Below are 19319 nucleotides of genomic sequence, written 5' to 3'. Positions count from 1 at the left end.
CATCCGACATTTCTTCAAAAATCGCATGACATAGTCCTAACTCCTATCCAACTACAACCAAAAAAGAACATACACCGTTTAGGGGCTCCCCTTCGACATCGCCCACAATGCCAACCGGTTTCACAGAATCCTTCTGGTCGCCAGACTATGCTGGAGGTTCGCACAGCCCTTCCTATATTTCCTATCTATCGGTGGATCCGTCTCTCCTCCGTTTGGTCCACAAAAAATCCCGCTGACCCGTTGTCCAACCGACCCTTGTCCGTTCAAAATGCACATATAGGCCTCGGAAAGCTTTTCGCAAAACTTCAACAAGGTGTCGTCGAGAACCAGCAGGTCATAACTATTGCCCGTCTACGAGCCGACGCTGAAGATGCCTACGGCGATAAATTGAAAGGAATCGCGCCGGCTGCTGAGCGGCCGGACGGTTTCGCTAGGGATGAAGGAGCTAGCACTAGGAAGGTTCGTCACCCTTCAATCCATCCGGCTTATAGAATTCGTAATTTTTGTCCAGCTTCTTACTCAGGGGATCTCGGGGTTTCTTGGTGGGACGCTTGCTGTGCTGGCAGGGGCGGTTTTTTTTATGGCAGTTCTTTTTTGGACTTTTTCTAGCTAGCTGAGGCTGAATATGCTGCTGGTGTGGATCCGACTGGCTGACAATTTGATGATATTCTATTTTTAGGCATATGAGGGGATCAAAAAGGAAATGGACTCGGTACGTTGCGATATCCTACATTTCAATCTAGCCATTATGGCGACACACTTGCAGCATTTGGCTTTCTGGAGCTCTATCGCAAGCTTGAGCTTGGTGGTCGAATTCATGGTGTTTTTGAATTCGCGACAACACCACCAAATTTGAGAGCTCCAGGGAAAAAAAATTTAAACCCACATGAAAAGAATCTAGGCTGACGGCGACGGTTGATCGAAACGTTTTCGCGGTCGGTGCAATTGATATACAACTTATAGGCCGGAGAAAGTCACAGAAAAGTCGCAGAGAACATTCGCAAGCTCGTTATTGAACCTTTCTCGAGATGGGCTGAGGCACACGAGCAACGTGTGGAGATGTCCCACGATGACTTACAGAACAAAATCCGAAACCACGATAAGCAGACCGAAAATGTAAAGAAGCTGCGAAACAACTTTTTCAACAAATGTAGACTGCTGGAGGACTACGACCAGGAGAAAGAATTGGGATTCCAGAGCTTGAGCTTGGTTGACAAGGCCAAAGAGGCTAAGCCCACTGCAAATGGAGAAAAAGATGTTACATCCCCATCTTCTGCGACCGCACCGACAGCCCCTGAAATCAAGGTTGCAGAGGTCGAAGATGACGAAGATTCGTACGAAATCGGAGATATGTTTTATGCACCATCACAGCTGAAGAAGATCCTTACGGCTGCTTTGGACACCCTGCCGATGAATGAGGTTAAAGTTACTCTCCTTGGAACGTATCAGAACTGCACTCCAGGAGATGTGATTGTCCAGCATCTTCAGAAGCATCTCGGTGCCACAACCGTCAGTGCGGCTGAAAGGATTGGCCAGGATCTCATCGGCCATGGCTTCTTGAGATTAGTTGGAAACATGGGAAACACATTTGCTAACTCATCCAAGATGAGCTATCAATGGAAGCCTAAGGCATTTGAACTTGCTGGAAAAGCGCCAGCACCGACTTTGCAGAGAAAGGGAACCTTGGCTAACATGCTTGCACCGGTCGAGGAGGCCGATGATTTAAGCCCTGAGAGCCCTGGGAATGCCTTGAGTGACATGTTCAATAGATATCTCAGCCAGCCTCGCCCTGGCGAGACCCAATACGACAAACTGAAGAGAGAAGCCGCCGAAGCAGATGAGAAGTACAAGGGTGGTGTCCAAAAACTTGATTTAATTCGTTGTAATCTTGAAGAAGCTATGATGGATCACTTCAAGTTCATGGAGAGGTGCGAACTAGATAGGTTGAAGGCTATCAAGGCCGTTATCCTTGACTTCTCAGGCGCCGTTTCGAACGTCATCCCTACCCTACAGTCGACCGTCGACACCATGATGCTGTTCCAGGAAACCGTTCAACCGCCTGGAGATCTGAGGTTTATGATTGATACCTACAGGACTGGGTCCTTTTTGCCCAGGGTTACTACGTATGAGAGCTACTATAACACTGCCGGCGGTAAGGATGATTTACTCTCAAAATTAGAGGAGTCTATATGGCTAATAACCCGGACGAATAGACCAGACCTATGGCGTTGATTTAGAGTTGAGGGCTAGGGGCGATCGTAAGAGAGTACCTCTTATTGTCACCTCGATCCTTCAATATCTCGACAACCGTAAGTTCCTACGCAAGCCCATCATTCTGAACCACTACTAAGAATACTACAGATTACCCCGATCTTGAAACCGATGAAGCTCGACGTGGCATCTGGACGGTCGATGTTCCATTGAAGGCTACTCACCACCTTCGAAACGTGATCAACAATGGAAAAGCAATTCCTAGGGATGTCTTGGAGAAATATGACATGCCTATTGTTGCTAGCGCTTTAAAGCTTTACCTTCTTGAGCTTCCCGGTTAGTCAATAGCTTTTTGATGAAGATCTAATAGTTTTATATATACTGACTAGAAGCAAGATTCCTTGGTTTCCTCCCGCGTTTACGATGTTATCAAGACCATCTATCACACTCACGGCGGCGAGGGCGACGACCAAACCCGTCTTTCTGTCATTCAAAACACCCTTGGTGGTCTCTTGCTCGCTAACATTGCCACTCTTGATGCTTTGGTTTCTCACTTTACTAGACTGATCGAACTTACATCCGCCGAGGAGCAGTACTACACTGACCTCAGTGCCGCATTCGCCCCATGTATCCTGAGACCCCGCGTGGAGAGCATAGTAACTCTTCATGACAAGCACGCCCAGCGATTGTTCCGTGACCTTCTATCTCATAAGGAATTGATTTTTGGTGAACTCAAGCGTGAACGTTCTTTGAATGCGGGAAGAAACCGTGCTCCAAGCTCGACAGATGAGTCCAGTCGCAAGGTGAACGAGCAAGCCAGAGCTCGAGCTGTGATTGCCGCCCGAAGCAGGCCTTCCTCTCCAGCCACAGCATCGCGCAATAGACGCGATTCGTCGAGAGGCGGCGATTTCCCTAGGATACCAGTCAACCCGACACAGTCCCCTACAACCAGTGTCTCTTCCCGCTACCGACAATCGCTTGAGGTTCCTGGACTTCCAACTAGCGGCCCGGGTGGCCTGGGTGATATTGATCCTCAGCAGGCCGCCTTCGCAACTCAAGAGTCGTCTCCAGGGTTCGCTCAGACCGCAGAAAGCTATGAGCAAAGTCCTGAGGACGACGCCTCGCCCTCTGATAACAAATTGCCGCATCAGCCACCCCCAAAGGCTGAAGACGGCGGCTTCAGGAGAGCTTCGCGGGGTTATCAGCCACGAAGGAATATCCGACCTGAGGGTGTTAGCTTAAGCGACAGGCCTATTGAGGATTAAGAAATCGTGCCCGGGAATGAAGACATTTTTTTCTCACTTGACATTAGGTCTTCCTTTTGTTCTTTTTCATTCATATCTACTTCTTTCCCAGTGACGCTTTGTGGTCTTTTTCTTTTTCTTTTCCATCGGAATTTCATGTCAAGGACTTAATGTTTGCACGAAAAACGCATATGCATGTAACGATTTCTTTGGATTTTCCTACTACAATTCATGTGAACTATATTTGACTTTACTTCTATTTCCTCCGTCTTCTTGAGTTTTCTCCTGGTGTGTTAATCTTTTCCTTAAAAGCGGTCGGTATACTTCATCGAAGGCAAAGACGTGGGAACGTTGACGCTATCGATAGGAACGCAAATTCACAAAGGGGCGTGTGCCTTCCTGCATGGGCCAAGCCAAGAATGCTAGTGAAATCATGGACCCTGAACAAAGATGCCATGGGAAAGAAACATGCCACATGCTTGACCACCTGTCTCGCACATGGCGATGGATGCGTCTTTTAACTGGGCCAATTCTGCGACATCTTGACATATTTTCACATGAAAGGAGGGGTTCCCTTTTGCCGCCAAGCCCTGTCCTTCGATTCACGACCAGCACATCCCGCGTGCACCCAGGATATTAAGTAATCGATAAGGGTGAGAAGGAAGAGAAGGGAAGGGATGTTATAATATTCCTCACGGGTTCAAAGGGATGGCGGAATTCCGCCCGAGATTTGATTGATTAGCCCCATCTAATATAAGGCCCCGCAGCCAATGAATCGACCATGACATCTTTTTGTTCCGCCGCCGTTCGGCCTGTCCTGAACTGACAAAGCGGCCGGGTTTTAGCCGGGCTGAACGAACGAAATTGACAATGAAACCCAACAAAACGCAGAGTTTCTGGCCTCCGTTAAGGGATCTTGTTTTTCTTTCCTGTTTGGACTCTTGACTCTCGCTTTCACCTGCTGTTTGGACCGTCGACATGATGTAAAAAGAGGGTTCACTTTCCACTCCTTTATACCTTCTGACCCTTTTTTGACTTTAGTCCGTTTAATCGTTACTCCCTTTGTCTTTTTCTAGTTTCTAGTTATAATTGTTTTTCTTTGGCCCGCCTGCCTGCTTGTCAGCTCTGCTCTTGTCAGCATTTCTATCCTTCCCAACAATATTAGCATTATTACCACCGGCTGCCCACTAATTACCTATTTCCTACGACCACTGCTACTGCTACTACTACTTGCATTGGCTTGATATCCACACCAGATAGAAACCTCAACAAATTATGGAAAAAGACGGCCCTTCCGACGCCATGGCGACTACATCCGCCCTCGAGAATCCGGGGACATGGCAACAGACGGCTGTCAACCGCATCCGTCGTCTCTCGTTCGGCAATAGTCTGCGCCACTACTCTCTTCCCGAGGATGAGGAACAATTCTTGGAAATGGTACTTTTTTTTACACACTCTTCCCTTTTCGTATTCTTTCGATTCCACAGGCAATTAACCTAAGATTACGATGTGTAATACAGCTAGATGACTTCCTAGCGGACCTCGAATTCCGTCTCGACCGCTTCGAAAAAAACCTAGACGCCTCAATCGACGAATATCGTACCCTAGGAACCGAAACATTCGACCACCAGCTCGAAAAGACTTATACTACGCTTTCGACCATTCGCTCAGAATGTAGTCGTGTATCGGATGAAATGGTCGCCCGGGGCCGACGTAAAGCACGACTTATTGTTGATATTTTGGAAGCGAGTTATAATGAAGCATTGATTGCTAAGGGAGTTTGGGAGAATGATTTCCATGATAAGGCGAAGGCTGGGTTGGCGTTTTTGAGCGAGCTGTTGGTGGAGTTTGATCAGAGGGCGCAGGCTAGTATGGATAGGAAGATTTTGAGGGCAAAGGAAAGGATTGAGAAGGCAGTTGAGGGGGCTAGTGAGCTGGCAGAGAGCATCGAGAAGGCTATTGTTAAGGCTAGGGAGGGCAAGCTGTTACAATATACCGGTAAGGGCTATTCTAACAAAGTATATTTTGATTTTGATGTTAACTTTTTATTTATTTTCTAGATCTCCCAGCACCATGGAAAGTCAACGCTCACATTCTTTCTGGATATCGCTTCTCGGAGAAGAAGCTCGACTGCGTCCTATCTATGTTCACGCACATTCACAACGAGACCTGCAATATCTGGACTCACTTCCTGGGCTTCCTTGGTGTGCTAGCTCTGGCATTTTATTTATACCCGGCCTCGTCGAACTTTTCGATTCATACGACTGCGGATAAATATATCAACGCTTTGTTCTTTATTGCAGCAGCAAAGGCTCTGGCTTGTAGCACCATTTGGCATACCATGAGCAGTATCGCCGAACTTACTACCATGGAAAGATTTGCCTGCGTGGATTATACCGGCATTAGTTTGTTGGTTGCATCCAGTATTCTGACAACTGAGGTTCGTTTTTCTTCTTCATATCATGTTCTCTGAACTAGTTTTATAAGGCTGTGCCGTGCTAACATTAGAGGTTGTGAATAGTACACCGCCTTTTACAACGAACCCATCTCACGCACCCTTTACATGTCTTTCACCGTCCTCCTCGGCACCATCGGCGTAATCTTCCCTTGGCGTCCAGTATTCAACAGAACCGACTACCGATTCTTCCGAGTCGCTTTCTACGTCTCCCTAGGAGCCTCAGGTTTCCTCCCACTGGCACAACTACTCTACACCCGCGGTGCAGCCTGGTGTCTTGGATTCTACCTACCAATCTTCAAGTCACTGGCCGTATACCTCATCGGCGCCATGATTTATGCCAACCAAATACCTGAAAGATGGAGCCCTGGAATGTTCGATCTCGTGGGAGGGAGTCACAACATCTGGCACTTGGCGGTTATGGGAGGGGTTTGGTTTCACTGGTGTGCTTTGCAGGGAATGTTCGTGGATGCTTTTGAGAGGGCAGGCGTTTTGGAGAGGGTTGGTTAAAGGGAGATTGATGGAGGAGAACTCTTTTTAGAGACGGAGGCGTTTTTACTTTCTGTGGGTTTGATATACCTAATAGATGGGGGGACTATAGATTGGTTGTAGACAGGACTGTTTTTACGCCATAAGTTCTGGACGTGGGAGGCGGTGGGATGGTATGGATTCGTGTAGATACTTTAGGGCATTCATGGATATGGTTAAGATTGTACAATTGTAGATAATTAGGGGCGGTAGCTAGCTAGTGGCGGGTATTGCATAGCGGGATGGGGGTATAAGACATCCTGACATAGCGAATTGAATTCAAGCAAATACATTCAAAACCAACATTCCTTTTCCGTATACAACGATAATTATTTGAGTAATTGTTAAGATCATTATATATATCGTATACCATACTTCTATGAAGCTTTCACAATCATCATATATTACCGACAATGTCTTTACTTTCTAACAAGCTCCTGAGAGTCTGCATATATGGTTTGACTTGTTGGATTTTCATGTCATTTCGGTGTTACTGTGATACTACCTAACCTAGAACTACCTAAGGCGACTCCGGGGTACATGAACGGAAACACGTACTTCCGACAAAAGGGTATCGGATATTAGGCGAAATTATCTTAAAAGGATCGAACACTCCGATTTCAGCTTGCGCTCGTGTGATCATGAAATTTAAACATGACCCCCCCAAAAAAACAAAAAAATAGAGGCATGACTAGTTACTGTATATGCATGCTTAGATTGCCTGTTGTAAAACAGTAATAGGCTAATTGTAACTAGATTCTTCCTTGGAGTGCATATGCCGACGAATTGTATTCAGCAGTACTAAGGAGTTCAGGCTAGTGGTAGTGTGTGTATGCAGTAATCCCTTCCAAACAACGCCCCCCTGGTGATCATAAATCAAAAAAAGATCGAGTGAAATGCGAAAATAATAATTGAATTTCTGATTCGACGCTTCATGGTCTCCGAATATTCAACCTAACCCTCTCTAGTAACTCTTCTCTTGTAGCTGTTGGCGAGGGATAGAGATTCCTCTTTTTTGAAAAAGAAGTTAATCAAATAAGTCAGCTGGTTCGTCCTCTAGAACTTATATGATTGGATCGTGATAATATTTACGACTGGACTTACAAGTTCTAACCATCTTCTCAATTGATCGATTGACCATGTTGATGGATCTGGATTAACACCGTGGATTAGTATATCTACGCGCATAAAAAAAAAGGCAGGTATTTTAGACAATTATTGTTACTTACCACCAGTCGGGTCGTCGGGTTTTGGAAAAATGGGCTGGTCACCGGAGCCGAAGATCGTAAATGCTGTGGCAAGGGCGACGATACCGCCGAATGCCAGGACTGCGTTCTGTATTATAACTCGGTGTTAATCAACTGCATTGCCTTCTTTTTTCTCTCTTTTGGACGAAATGTATTTCTATTTCTCAAGCGTATATGCTTGTAGATATCCCACAATTGGGGAGGATTGGGCGTACCTTTGAGCTCAACATTCTATTATTTTCGATTGATTGCGTATCGCGGGATGGAGACATCCCACAGTTTATCAAAATAGTTAGAAAAATCAATTTCCAATCAAAAATTCAAAGGAAGTTCTCTTCTTTTTTTAAAGATAAAAAACAAAATAAAAATAATAATAACCTTTTACTATAGAAAAGTTAAAAAGTACAAATAAGAGGATGAGTGTAAATACCTATCCAATGCCGTCGGCGCCATTGTAAGTTTATATAAACCTCCAAACTGGTGACGATTGCGTTGAATGTTCTTTTTGTGGTATGATCAACCTCCAGCCGCTGTATACCCTGAGTCGAGTGGCGGAATGATTCACACGACGAAAGCAGGAGAAGAAGAGGACAGATAAACGGATTCAAAGCGATAGTTTATAATTGATTATTAAGGGAAAGAAGGTCTAGAATCATGAGATGTTTTTGCAGCCTTGAGTTCGAGAGGGGGTTTGATGGAAGTCAAGTTGTTGAAACGTGTGTTCTTTTTTGAGAAGGAGAAGCTGCGGATTTGGTATGGCGATTACGTGTTGACAGTTAAGAGCTGCGTAACTCTTCAGCTTTTGACACGAGAAAGAAAGCGACTGGCCTTGCGACGACGAATATAATTATTTACATGCACAGCCTCGGTGATGCATCCGGAATAATTAGTGCAGAGAGTATGCGCATGGGCCTCTGCACTATTCTTTTGATACCAGAATATCAGATTATTTCCCAATGACAAGCTGCAAGTTACGTATGAAAATAAAATAAAGTAAAAATGATAAAAAAATGAAATAAAATTCTATGCCTCATCCATGGCTGTAAAAGTACAAAATGATATTAACAGGAAAAAGCTAAAGGTAGAATCAATGCTAAACACCACTTCTATACAATGGCTGACAGAAGTGAGAAAAATGATGAACGCCCAGAGTCTTCAGATAAAATGAGAATAATGATATTACTTCTTCCCAAATTTTAGCCATTTGGGAACCTTCGAAGCCCCTGATCCTGAACCTCCACCGCCACTGCTGCTACCTTTTCGTGCTTGGTTTGCCGGAGTCTCATCATCAACCATTATTGAGTCTGGCTCCTTTGGAGCTTCCAACTTACGTGCCTTCTCTCGGTATTCCGCAGAAAGTGGATCTTGTTTCTTGATGGAAGCGCTGACGCTCTCTTTCCAGTAGAAATTCAGAAGCGTTGCGTGTGTTATTCCCAAGTCAACAATTATCCTCTTGTCGCTTGCAGGAATGGGTTCTTGTTTTGGTCCGGGAAGGGCTGTAAAAAAGGTGTTAGAAAACGGAACAAAGCTGTAGACGACACGGAAAAGGGAAACATACCAAGATGGAAATCCGATCCGGGGTTCCTCATAATACCCTTCACAAAAGCATAGAGGTCGTCCGTAGTATCAGTTTGTGTGAACACACTCTGTATAATACTGCCTTCTGGGAACCTAACGCGAATATCCACTTTATCGACCGCCAAACGTCGAGCCTTTTCTTCATCTGCAAGTTTTTGTTTCTGGGCTTCGGTTAACAGTCGCTTGTTGATTGTAGCAGCTTTGAGTTGGGCTTGATACTGTCTAGCTTGGTTTATGGACATATCGTACTCCTTTTCGTCGATGTTGACGACAGCAGCCGACGGAACGGTAGAGTTACCGGGGTTAAAGACTGAAAGCTCGCGGTTGTTTGGTCCGACATCGGTGTTTTCGCGGTGGACGGGTTCGATTTGGGTGTTTGATGTTTCTGGAGGTGCGATTTGGTCTGGAAAAGTTGGAAGTGGGTATGTTTCTGTGTCAATCAGTGGGGTCGATGTAGCCGGTGTGGATGACTCTGGTGTAAGATTTTCAGAGACTGGTTCTGAAGCTGATGGTTCGGCAGGCGTGAGCGCTGAAGTCGAAGCACTTGCCGATGAAGACCCTTCTGCTGTTTCTGGCTTCGCATTCAAATCTGCGAATTGGAGGATTGCCTCTTCGAATGGTATGGTGGTTTGTGTAAATTTGATCCTGAGTAGCGCAGTACCAGATGTAAAACCTAGAGCAGCGAGCGATTTCTTCAGGTCATCGAGAGAAGCTAGTTCGCGGTTGATGATATGGATCGTTGGCATCTCATAGTACAATCTCCCAGCACCCTGCTTGGTTCCATCCGGGACAGCTCTTTCGGTCAGCATAAGCTTCCCACCAGAGTTGTCTTCGAATTTCTTAAGGATTTCCCATATTGTTGCCGAGCTAGGGAACTTTTCGATCATGCGAGGTATGGAGTTATCGATAAACTGTAGGGCAACCGTAATAACCGAACCGGCTTTCCCTCCTTCGCGCCTGATGAGATCTAGTTTAGCGCCGGGGCCTAATCGTGAGAGTCGGAATGGTAGTGTTAAGTCAACGATGTTTTTGCCATGTCTAAGGCAGGTCTGTTAGCTAACTAGCTCTAACTCTAGCTCTTCCTCAAGGAAGTAGTTGGAAGCGATGATAGTTACCGTAATGTAAAGCTATCGGCCGTCAGTCCGAATCTATCACAGGCTTGGTTGAGAACGTCATTTAGGACAGTTCCTGGTGTGACTTTGACATTGAGCCGACGCTGGTTCGGACCGTTTACCACCACAGTTGCCATTCGGTATATCTTCGAGCTCCGTTTAGAGTAAAGCTACAACTATCGACTGGATTGTCTAAGAAAACGTAAATGGATGAATTTGGGATGGAGATGAAGTGATGCGGAGGGATTAAGGGACCGTCTGAAGCTACGAGATTTTTGGAGATGTTGTTGGTGACGCGGTTTGGGGATTTGTCAGAGGCCTAACGTCGATTCATAGTGGGATTACACGTCCACTGCCATAGCTGCTGAGGAATATACCCCGCGACAGGATCCTGGCCGGTGCCGAGCGCTCAGCCACATTATCCTTTTGATGCGCCATAATGTGGCTGTGTAGATTTGTGATCTACAACGAACATCCAACTATGCAACACATTATCATTACTACTAACTAGACTACCAGCCCATAATGAAACGACCTGGTCCTGCCACACTACAAAAACATTCCGTTTACAAGATTAAAATGATTTTATTAGTATATCAATGGTGCTAATATGCTCTCAAATCTAGTAGTGGCGTCTCTTTTTGTTATCTTCTAGCAGTTCTTGAAGAAGTTAACATTCATGTTTTTACTGAATTATAAGATCTGGCTCAATTGTTCAGACCACCATGTGGACAAGGGCAAAAACTTCGTCTCCAAGTCGTAGAATTTGCTCCTGATCATCTCCTATGATACTAAGGGTATTTTTCCTCCTTGCTTCTCTACGGTCTTAGGGTGCGTAGGCATATTCTCTGGGCTCATCAAATTTCACTTTTGCATATTTCCTAATAGCTCTGTGAGAAGTTATGTTCTGGTTTGTAGGTTTACTCTGAGATACGCTAAGTGTAGTCCTAAACCTGAATATTATCCTCAATCATATGATTGGGGACCATGTCTTCAATTAAGTGTAGAATATCTAACCGCTAAAGGCTGATCTTATATCGGCTCCGTGAAAGTATGATCTCACGGCTCTCTAATATCAATAATCAACCTAATGAGACAGATTAAAATAAAGTGCCATCGCTTCGAAGCACAATAGGACTGGACTTCGTCTCGGGTCTCTTCTTAGCCGCAATCTCTCTCCCAGACTTCCAAGTTCCAGCCTCCAAAACCTGTGCCATATTCAATGGAGGCGTGGTATCAATCCTAGGAGCGACCATGGCGTACAAAGCGTCCAATAATCCCAACGTCAAAGCCCTCCATTCGACAATAACATCGTCGCTTCCCTCAAAGACTGGTAGGTTATCATTAGAAGCCTTGAGACCTCTCTCGAGTGATTCCTTTTTAAGCGTGAGAACACCATAGTCGACGAAGAGACCGCCGTTGCGGTATTCGGGAAGACCGGTGAGTGATTCAGCGTTAACCCAAGTTTTGTTGAGGATTCGGGTGAATGGAACCATTAGAGAGTATGTGAGCCATTGTGTGAGTTTGTGGAATGGTTGGATTGCAGCTGTGGTACCCGCGTTTCCTAGGGTGCTCAATGGCCAGGCATCACCAATGGCATGGCCATTGACATTTGTGCGGTCTTTGGGCCAACTAGGGATAAGAGTGGCTTGAAGGACGTCCCAGAGTTTGAGAACATCGAGTTCCTTAGGTTCGCCGGCGAGGAGGTAGTCTAGTATATTTGATGTTAATTCGAGGCCTAGTTTCGATTGTAGGAATGAGTCCGTACCAACGAGATTCCCAGGTCTGCCTTCGGCTCCGAAGACATCTGGGAACTGAAGAAGTGATTTCCCCAAGCTATTTAGAAGACCGGTTCGAGAATCGACACCAAGCATTTGATTTGTCTCAGAAACTTGGCATCCCTTAGCAAGAGTCTCGACCTTCAGGTTCTCCAGCCCATGTCCTGTAACACGTACGTAAGCCCCATTAGCACCAACAACCTGAAAGGTTCACTAGGAAGGCGCTCTGGTAAATACCGTCAACTCTCGGGATCTTTCCCTCCGTAAACCCAAGTTCATTGAACATGTACAAACTGGCAACCGCGATACCCTCGCTTCGTTCATACTTGTTTCCAGTACCAGGTTCAATGTATCGCCAAACGTCTCCAGCGCCGGCATCCAAGAGAACGGAAACGAAGAAAAGATCGATTAATCGACGGCAGATTTCCTTTTCGTCGCATCCTTCTCCCTTCCATTGCTCAACGAGCTTTGTAACGCGGGGTACACCTCCGACCTCGAAATGCTGCCAGCGGCCATGTGGTGGGATAGCGTGGTATCTATCTGGTCCAAAGTCTCGCTACGCAACGACACAATACGGAAACATTAACAAAGCCAACTCATCATTATTAAAGTAGTTAATTGGGGGAAAAGATATCTATACCTCAATAACAGAGGTTACGAACTCTGCAACCTCTTCCATTCGTTCCTCATGGTAATCGAAATGAGTAAGCTTTCCAGCCTCAGCTGCTTCCCAGACCTTCTTTGATCTCCCTCTTATCGCGCCAAGAGATAGCAAGTGTTTGGCTTCGGCATCCATGTCTATTGTTTGCTCGCGAAAAATCCGGGGTTTTCTTATTGTTTGTTCTTATGCAGGATGCAAGATTGATTCGATTCGATTCGATTCGATTAGAGATCTATACGATTGAGAGAAGTGAGGATAGATCCAGGTAAAAATTGGAATTCCCCCTTAGAACAGAATTGGAGCTTAAATACAGCTGGAATGCGGTTTCCTTCGGCTGCCTGCGCCGGACACACGCGACATCATGGTAGCTCCAGCTCGATAAGGTGCCGAAGCTAGGAATCCGCCTACTGAACACTCCCTGGCTCGTTCCCTTGCAGCTTCTGAAAACGGAAGTTTATGTCCATCACGTGATTCTTGGGACCAGAATCACACACTTTCAACACATTTCACGACATGTCACCCGGCTACCATTACTTTAGGCAAATGTTAGTCTCGTTCCCAGACGCCAGCTGGTCACAAGTGTGCAAATATTAGCTAATAGAGTATAGTACTTGAAAATTGCATTGGGTTGCAGTTTAGTCATTCTAATAGTACTCGAGCGGCCATGAGAAAGGAGCTCGACAGACATCTAATATACTATATTCTAACTGGTAAGAACTGTATGTGGGTGGCTATATACCGATTCACAGACATATTTGAATTGTTCTAACCTTGCATGCATGTATTAGAATTTTGCCTGGTTGCTCTTGGGCTGGATTTGAAGCTACTCTTGGGCTTATAGTGAGACCAATTGATACCCGGATTAAAATTAAGACGATCCAACCTTCATTGATAGAATTTCAAGTTGTAGGTACAGAAATAATTAAAACACAACATGAAATCAAACTGTGCTTTTTTGTTGCCGTAGTTTTATCTCCCAACATATGTGAAAACTTTTGACGAACTGTATTTCATTATACTAGAAGAGAATTTTATTCTCGCACACGACACTCTGAAGGTAGTATAATCAAGGAGGTCCATCAAACCCCGATTCGCTAGCGTCATCTGTTCGCGGGGTCTGCGTACCGGTGTCATCTTGCGCTCCGATGTGGTCCCATTCTTCCATTATTTTCTAGAGGTATGCGTCAAAAAAAATAAACTTATAATATAAACAGTCTTGCTGATACTGAGAATGCTGCTATTAACGTACCTTGATTGTAATTGGACAACCGCTAATGGCTACCCAGTGTTCTTTCCCAAAGTTAACATCAATGCGAATGGCTTCTTCAATGGACTCATGGGAAAACTGAATTTTTAAACCAAAATATTCCTGGGGAGAAGGGATTTTATGAAGGATTTCTTGCTCGACTCTGAAAGAAGAAACCATATCCAGCAATTTGCTGTATTCTGAATCTCCAGGCCCGAGTCTACATCGAATAACCCCCTTTATAATGATGAGAAACACATCCGATGTATCGATCGAATCGACCTCGAGAAAGAACAAAGTTGCTCGGAGCCTGTCTGCAAGTGTATCGAGAACATCTATACGGGGTATACCGTTAATGGGAGCAAACGAAGATCCGTGGTTTGGTTTTTCGAAGGCTGTGTACCTTTGTGCCTCAGATTCCATTTCCTCCATCATCGAAACATCATCGAAACCGGGCTCAACTTCTTGAGAAAAGTAGATGTTAAGTCTCGACGATCTTCCAATGATGTGTTCTTCGGTAGATTCTCTAAACTTGGCCCATTCTTCCTCTCCATTCATATCTCGCAAGAAGCTATCAATGAGATCCCTTGCCCATTTTTTGTCCTTGAGTCTTTTATATATGAAACTATCTTGGGGTTTGGAGGCCACGCCGGGCCCCACGGATACAAGCACATCATAACTCGAGTTCTGACCCCAGATGCTTTTCGACTCTACGACAGCGAGTCGAATTGGGTTACCCTCTTTAAGGCCGCCATCGCGACAAAGACTTCCGTGCTGTTTAGGAAGGAAATACGGCGGGGCCGCAGATGTGCATCTTGCGCTGCCAGTAGATAGGTGGGTTAGTAGGAACCACCCGATAAAATATAGGGAAACGAGCTACGAACGCATGTGAAAGGTATAGATCTGAGTTCAAGTATTTTCCTATTCCACCCCGTTTATAGTTGCATATCAACCCGACACTTGACGGTTCCACTGTTGTTGTTACGGCCACTCGACAATGGTTCTGGAGTCCAAAGACTTTCCCGTCCACCCTTCTCTGGAAATGTTTTTCGAGTGCATTCTCAAGATTATCTGTGAAATAAATAGATCTCATCGAAATCCAACTGAGAAAGCTCATTATATTGCTCTTATTATAATGTTTGCCCGCGAATCCGGCTTCACAGATATTCTTAAATCCATTGACGAAGCTCTTCGCAGAACGGTTTTGGACTCCGAGGCCGAGAGCGATGACTCCGCCTAGTCCCAGCTTGCTATGTTAGGGAGGGTACGTTTAGACCTTTTTTTTTAGGTTGAGAGTGTTCACTAACCTGTACCTGTCCCAACTATCAAATCGAAGAAGTGTCCAATTGGCAAGTCAAGACCAATCAAAGATTCAAGTCTTCGTAGCGTGATCAACTGAACTATATTACGGACGCCTCCTCCATCGAGAGAAAGAATTCGGAGACCAGAGAGCAGGGGGCGAAGTCTCACTTCGTATGGCCATTGCGACCCTATTGAGGTACCACAGATCACGCACCCACCAAGTCTATGTTTCCCAGTATACTTCATCTGGTCGTTGATTTCGCTATTTGACCTAATGCATGTCTCACAAACGGTATGCCCACAGGGGAGTAAGTATTCGGAGTGGCGGAAAAGGCAGCCGTAGCAAACAGAAGTTTTAGTAAAGGGGTCGTCTCTCTCAGCGCGTCCTTGTTTCGGATAGGCACCCTCAAGTCTCAATCGTCGAATATTTTTGCGATGTTCTTCTGCAGCAAGCTTCCTCCAGAGTCCTTGATCTGCGGGTGCTTCGGCGGTGAACTTTTGGATTAAGGATTTGATGTAATCTTCGATTGAAGACATGAAAAATTCTGTATTGATGCTGCACTCTTCTTCTTGGTAGGGGCCTGATCTCATAAAAGCTCCAGTTTGGGTCTGATGACCTTTTGCGTGGCCAGCCTTGGTATTTACGCATCTGGCGCCTGAATAATCGTCGATATAAGCACAGATAGCGTTCTTTTCGCGAAAGGAATCCATGGCTTTCTGGCAAGCTTCCCGGATTTTGGCGTTGAATATCAGCGGTAGGATCAATATTGTATCTATCATTGCGATTAGTTATGCGGGCTTGCTAATCAAGAAGACAAAATATCATATATATTACTTGCCTTCACTCTTCGTGGCGGAGGCATTTACAAATATGGCAGACCCTAGTGCCGAGACGCATGCCCCGAGGCCTAACCGAATGTTGGACTTAAAACAGTGAGAAAGGTATTCTTCAAGATTTGAATCCAAGGTTTCCAGAGTTCCTGCATACCGGCGGCACTGCCCGAAATCGAACGGCTCAGTGTTACCGGCTGCAAGATGTTTAAATGCGAGATCAGTAAGAAAAGGCAGTTGCCTGCTGTCAAAGCGAGTTAATGATCCCGCTCTATTGTTTTGCACACGAGCGGTATCCGACTTGATGCGCTCGAGAAGCACTTTCGTTTTTTTGTGAAGGATATCTACTTCTGAGTAATCTCTCTGTTGATAGGGGATGTAGTGAACCTGAACGCTTGAATAGCTTCGTTTAAGGATATCTAGGATTGTTGTATCACCATACTATAGCACAATATGTGCATAGTCAATTAGAATTGCAATATTAAGGGTGCGTCAGCATTCGGTCGGTGATTGAGAAGGACAATACAGATCAAGTATGAAAATGATTCAGCAGTATCGATGTACACGTATCGATGCAATTACCTTTGATGCAAACTCCGTTAGTGTATTGTTTCCTGCAATCTCGTTCTCATTTGCAGAAAAGAAGCGCTCCGTTATGCGATCTGGATCATCGGATATCCAACGCTCGTCATCCATATGTAAAGTTGACTGATTGATGATGATGATAAGAGCCGGAAGGGTGTACTGATTAATTGTATTTTGAGCACCTATGGAGCTCCATTCCAGAAGTCGGATGGTAGTATCGGTACAAGACTTAGGGTCTTTGGTAACGTAGCATACAACATCGCTAAAGATGTATAAGAATCGAGGATATATCTTTTCAACAACACCTCGACGGTCGAGGGGCAGCCGAATCCGGTATTTTTGGCCGTATTGAGCCCAGTCGGTTTGATATTTAGAGGCAACAGGGTTAGATGATCCGTTCAATCCCTCGCAATCTGCAAAAAAGATGGGATTCCTTGTGCCGAAACTAGAAGGTTCGGGGTAGAGGTTGACCTCTCCGGTCGTAGAGACTAGAGCGTCTTCACCAGACTTTGCACTAGGAATCGGACAATTGAAGAATTTATTTTCGTCAGAATGTCGGATCATAGAACTGACTAAATTAAGAGTGTGTCATTAGCTCGATCCTTGAGGGTTGATACAAACTCACCGGTCGCGAATCCAGCTGCGGAATGCATGCTCAAAGGTATTTCGTACATACTTAAAACAGATTTTCCTGCGCCAGTCAACCCGATGAATGAAGTAATACTTGGAAACAGTAAGCCTCTCGGATTGTTTTCATCTTTGAAAGCCGAGTTTTGGAGCAGCTCTCCCAATCTTGGGGTTTCTACAATAATAGAAACTTTGCTTGTCTCGTACCCAGGCCTGGAAGAAACTTTGCTGATATAAGATTCTTTCGTAACTAATCCGAACCATTTTGCTTTTTCATCCAGTTTAAACGTATCCGAATTTCTACTATCATCGTCACCCCAAAGAACATTTGTTACGCCCTCCCAAAATTTCTGGTATTTTTTGTCGGGTTTTCGACGGTGATCCGGATTTCGTCCTAGGTGTTTTGGGGTGCATATTCCACAGAAATATTCTCCACAACTGCATGAAAACACTCCCGGATGCTCTTCGCATTTGCCACATTCAGGGATAGACTGTGGAGAACTATTTCCAGTGGTGACAAAGTTCATGTTTGGAAGGTGAAAGCTGTCAGACCTATCAGAAGCTGGCTAAGTATCTGAAAGAGGGGTGGCACCAAAAAGAGGGCTATAGTTTCGCTAGTTAGCTGTGTTAAGTTTTATAATATAAATTTAAGATCTCGCTTCAAGCGCCATCAAAAGATGTCCACGAGGAAATAATAAGCCTAGTAGATGAAGTTAAATGTGATTCGCCGTAACTATTAAGGAAACTGCGACTGATTGCAAATTTGCAAATCGGCTTGAGTCCTGCGGAAGGCATTGATTATTGTTTTATAAATCTAGAATATTATTTTATGGATTCTCAGGATTTTGATTTCTTCGCTGTAGTCTGGGGCCTTCGCTGGCAAATTCGAAATGACTAACGGGACAGGCCGAGAACCCCAGTTGAAGGCCTTGGTGGTCAACGGTTCTAGCCGTGATTCACGATATCGTGATTCTAATTGGCTAAACAATGCAGCTACTTTCAAGATGCGACCCCTAGACCACAGCTACTTACATAATGTTCTCCTCTGTTTGGGAAAGAACCCAAAGTTTTCCAGCCTTGATTATAAGTTGCCTGAAATTCGTTTATATTATCGGTCACACGATGACTAATGCACGTTGCATAATGTTGGGATTATTCCCAACGTTATAACTAGACGTCATGCATAGATCTCGACTTCATTTATTTATATATAAGTTTAAGAGATGTAACTCTACACATAAGACTGCATGGGCGCCATACCAATCAAATATTCCGATCAGAATTCGGCAAAAACGTCTTATATAAGTCTCATGTAGAAAATAGAAAGGAAATTGGTATGGGAGAATGCCATAGCTTGCGCAAGTATTTCTCACGGCCTCATAATATATAACATCTATGTAAAATACTGCTAGCTGGGTTATCTCGCTGGCAACCATGGCGTTATCAAAGCTTACTTAGTGGTCTTGACACTTTAGGTTTATGTATCGTGCACGTGCGAGCCAGAAATATGACTTAGAAACTAACTTAAATACTTATACTAAGTTAATCGTGGTAAATCAAACTTGCAAGAGTAATATGATAAAAGAACCGATCCGTGTCCATGGAAGAATTATGGGTGGTACCATTGTGCTTTCGTCTCGCGAGCCAGCTTCCACGGAACCTTTCGCAAAATGGAGATGATATATATATATATATACACCGAATTTTGAAAACCCCATCAGGTATCTAGAGACTCAAGTATGTCTGATGACTGCCTTGTAACTTTTTCAAGGGTGGTTTAAATAATTATTTTATTTATAAGAATTTTCGATTCTGCCTCCTAAATTTGCCCAGATTGGTCCTTTTGACATATCGAATTGACCCGTCAGGGATGTCGGGACGCCATCTTGGTATAATAGAGCTGCAGTCCCTTTC

General features: G+C 44.7%; 7 protein-coding genes across 7 annotated transcripts; 2 read left to right on the top strand and 5 right to left on the bottom strand.

Annotated features, from left to right (window-relative positions):
* Nucleotides 1-107: 107 nt before the first annotated feature.
* On the top strand, nucleotides 108-3476 carry AOL_s00076g167 (uncharacterized protein; the record flags this gene model as incomplete). Its single annotated transcript, XM_011122720.1, has 7 exons — nucleotides 108-156; nucleotides 281-459; nucleotides 680-712; nucleotides 964-2152; nucleotides 2214-2309; nucleotides 2362-2547; nucleotides 2608-3476. The coding sequence occupies 7 exons, from the start codon at nucleotides 108-110 to the stop codon at nucleotides 3474-3476; spliced, it is 2601 nt and encodes an 866-aa protein (XP_011121022.1).
* Nucleotides 3477-4730: 1254 nt separating this feature from the next.
* On the top strand, nucleotides 4731-6420 carry AOL_s00076g166 (uncharacterized protein; the record flags this gene model as incomplete). Its single annotated transcript, XM_011122719.1, has 4 exons — nucleotides 4731-4892; nucleotides 4976-5453; nucleotides 5516-5895; nucleotides 5977-6420. 4 exons carry the CDS (start codon nucleotides 4731-4733, stop codon nucleotides 6418-6420), a joined length of 1464 nt encoding a protein of 487 aa, XP_011121021.1.
* Nucleotides 6421-7370: 950 nt separating this feature from the next.
* On the bottom strand, nucleotides 7371-7915 carry AOL_s00076g165 (uncharacterized protein; the record flags this gene model as incomplete). Its single annotated transcript, XM_011122718.1, has 4 exons — nucleotides 7371-7448; nucleotides 7543-7589; nucleotides 7668-7773; nucleotides 7901-7915. The coding sequence occupies 4 exons, from the start codon at nucleotides 7913-7915 to the stop codon at nucleotides 7371-7373; spliced, it is 246 nt and encodes an 81-aa protein (XP_011121020.1).
* A 949-nt stretch (nucleotides 7916-8864) lies between these two features.
* AOL_s00076g164 (uncharacterized protein) lies at nucleotides 8865-10512 on the bottom strand (the record flags this gene model as incomplete). Its single annotated transcript, XM_011122717.1, has 3 exons — nucleotides 8865-9181; nucleotides 9244-10301; nucleotides 10379-10512. The coding sequence occupies 3 exons, from the start codon at nucleotides 10510-10512 to the stop codon at nucleotides 8865-8867; spliced, it is 1509 nt and encodes a 502-aa protein (XP_011121019.1).
* A 963-nt stretch (nucleotides 10513-11475) lies between these two features.
* Nucleotides 11476-12949, bottom strand: AOL_s00076g163 (uncharacterized protein; the record flags this gene model as incomplete). Its single annotated transcript, XM_011122716.1, has 4 exons — nucleotides 11476-12086; nucleotides 12144-12317; nucleotides 12391-12709; nucleotides 12794-12949. The coding sequence occupies 4 exons, from the start codon at nucleotides 12947-12949 to the stop codon at nucleotides 11476-11478; spliced, it is 1260 nt and encodes a 419-aa protein (XP_011121018.1).
* A 931-nt stretch (nucleotides 12950-13880) lies between these two features.
* Nucleotides 13881-16142, bottom strand: AOL_s00076g162 (uncharacterized protein; the record flags this gene model as incomplete). Its single annotated transcript, XM_011122715.1, has 4 exons — nucleotides 13881-13985; nucleotides 14064-14880; nucleotides 14945-15296; nucleotides 15368-16142. The coding sequence occupies 4 exons, from the start codon at nucleotides 16140-16142 to the stop codon at nucleotides 13881-13883; spliced, it is 2049 nt and encodes a 682-aa protein (XP_011121017.1).
* A 51-nt stretch (nucleotides 16143-16193) lies between these two features.
* On the bottom strand, nucleotides 16194-17932 carry AOL_s00076g161 (uncharacterized protein; the record flags this gene model as incomplete). The annotated part of the gene is made up of 3 exons (XM_011122714.1): nucleotides 16194-16634; nucleotides 16776-17350; nucleotides 17455-17932. The coding sequence occupies 3 exons, from the start codon at nucleotides 17930-17932 to the stop codon at nucleotides 16194-16196; spliced, it is 1494 nt and encodes a 497-aa protein (XP_011121016.1).
* Nucleotides 17933-19319: the final 1387 nt, after the last annotated feature.

This window comes from Orbilia oligospora (genome assembly GCF_000225545.1).
Source record: "Orbilia oligospora ATCC 24927 unplaced genomic scaffold scaffold00076, whole genome shotgun sequence".
Lineage (NCBI taxonomy): Eukaryota > Fungi > Ascomycota > Orbiliomycetes > Orbiliales > Orbiliaceae > Orbilia > Orbilia oligospora.
This window is presented reverse-complemented; position numbering and strand designations above follow the sequence as displayed.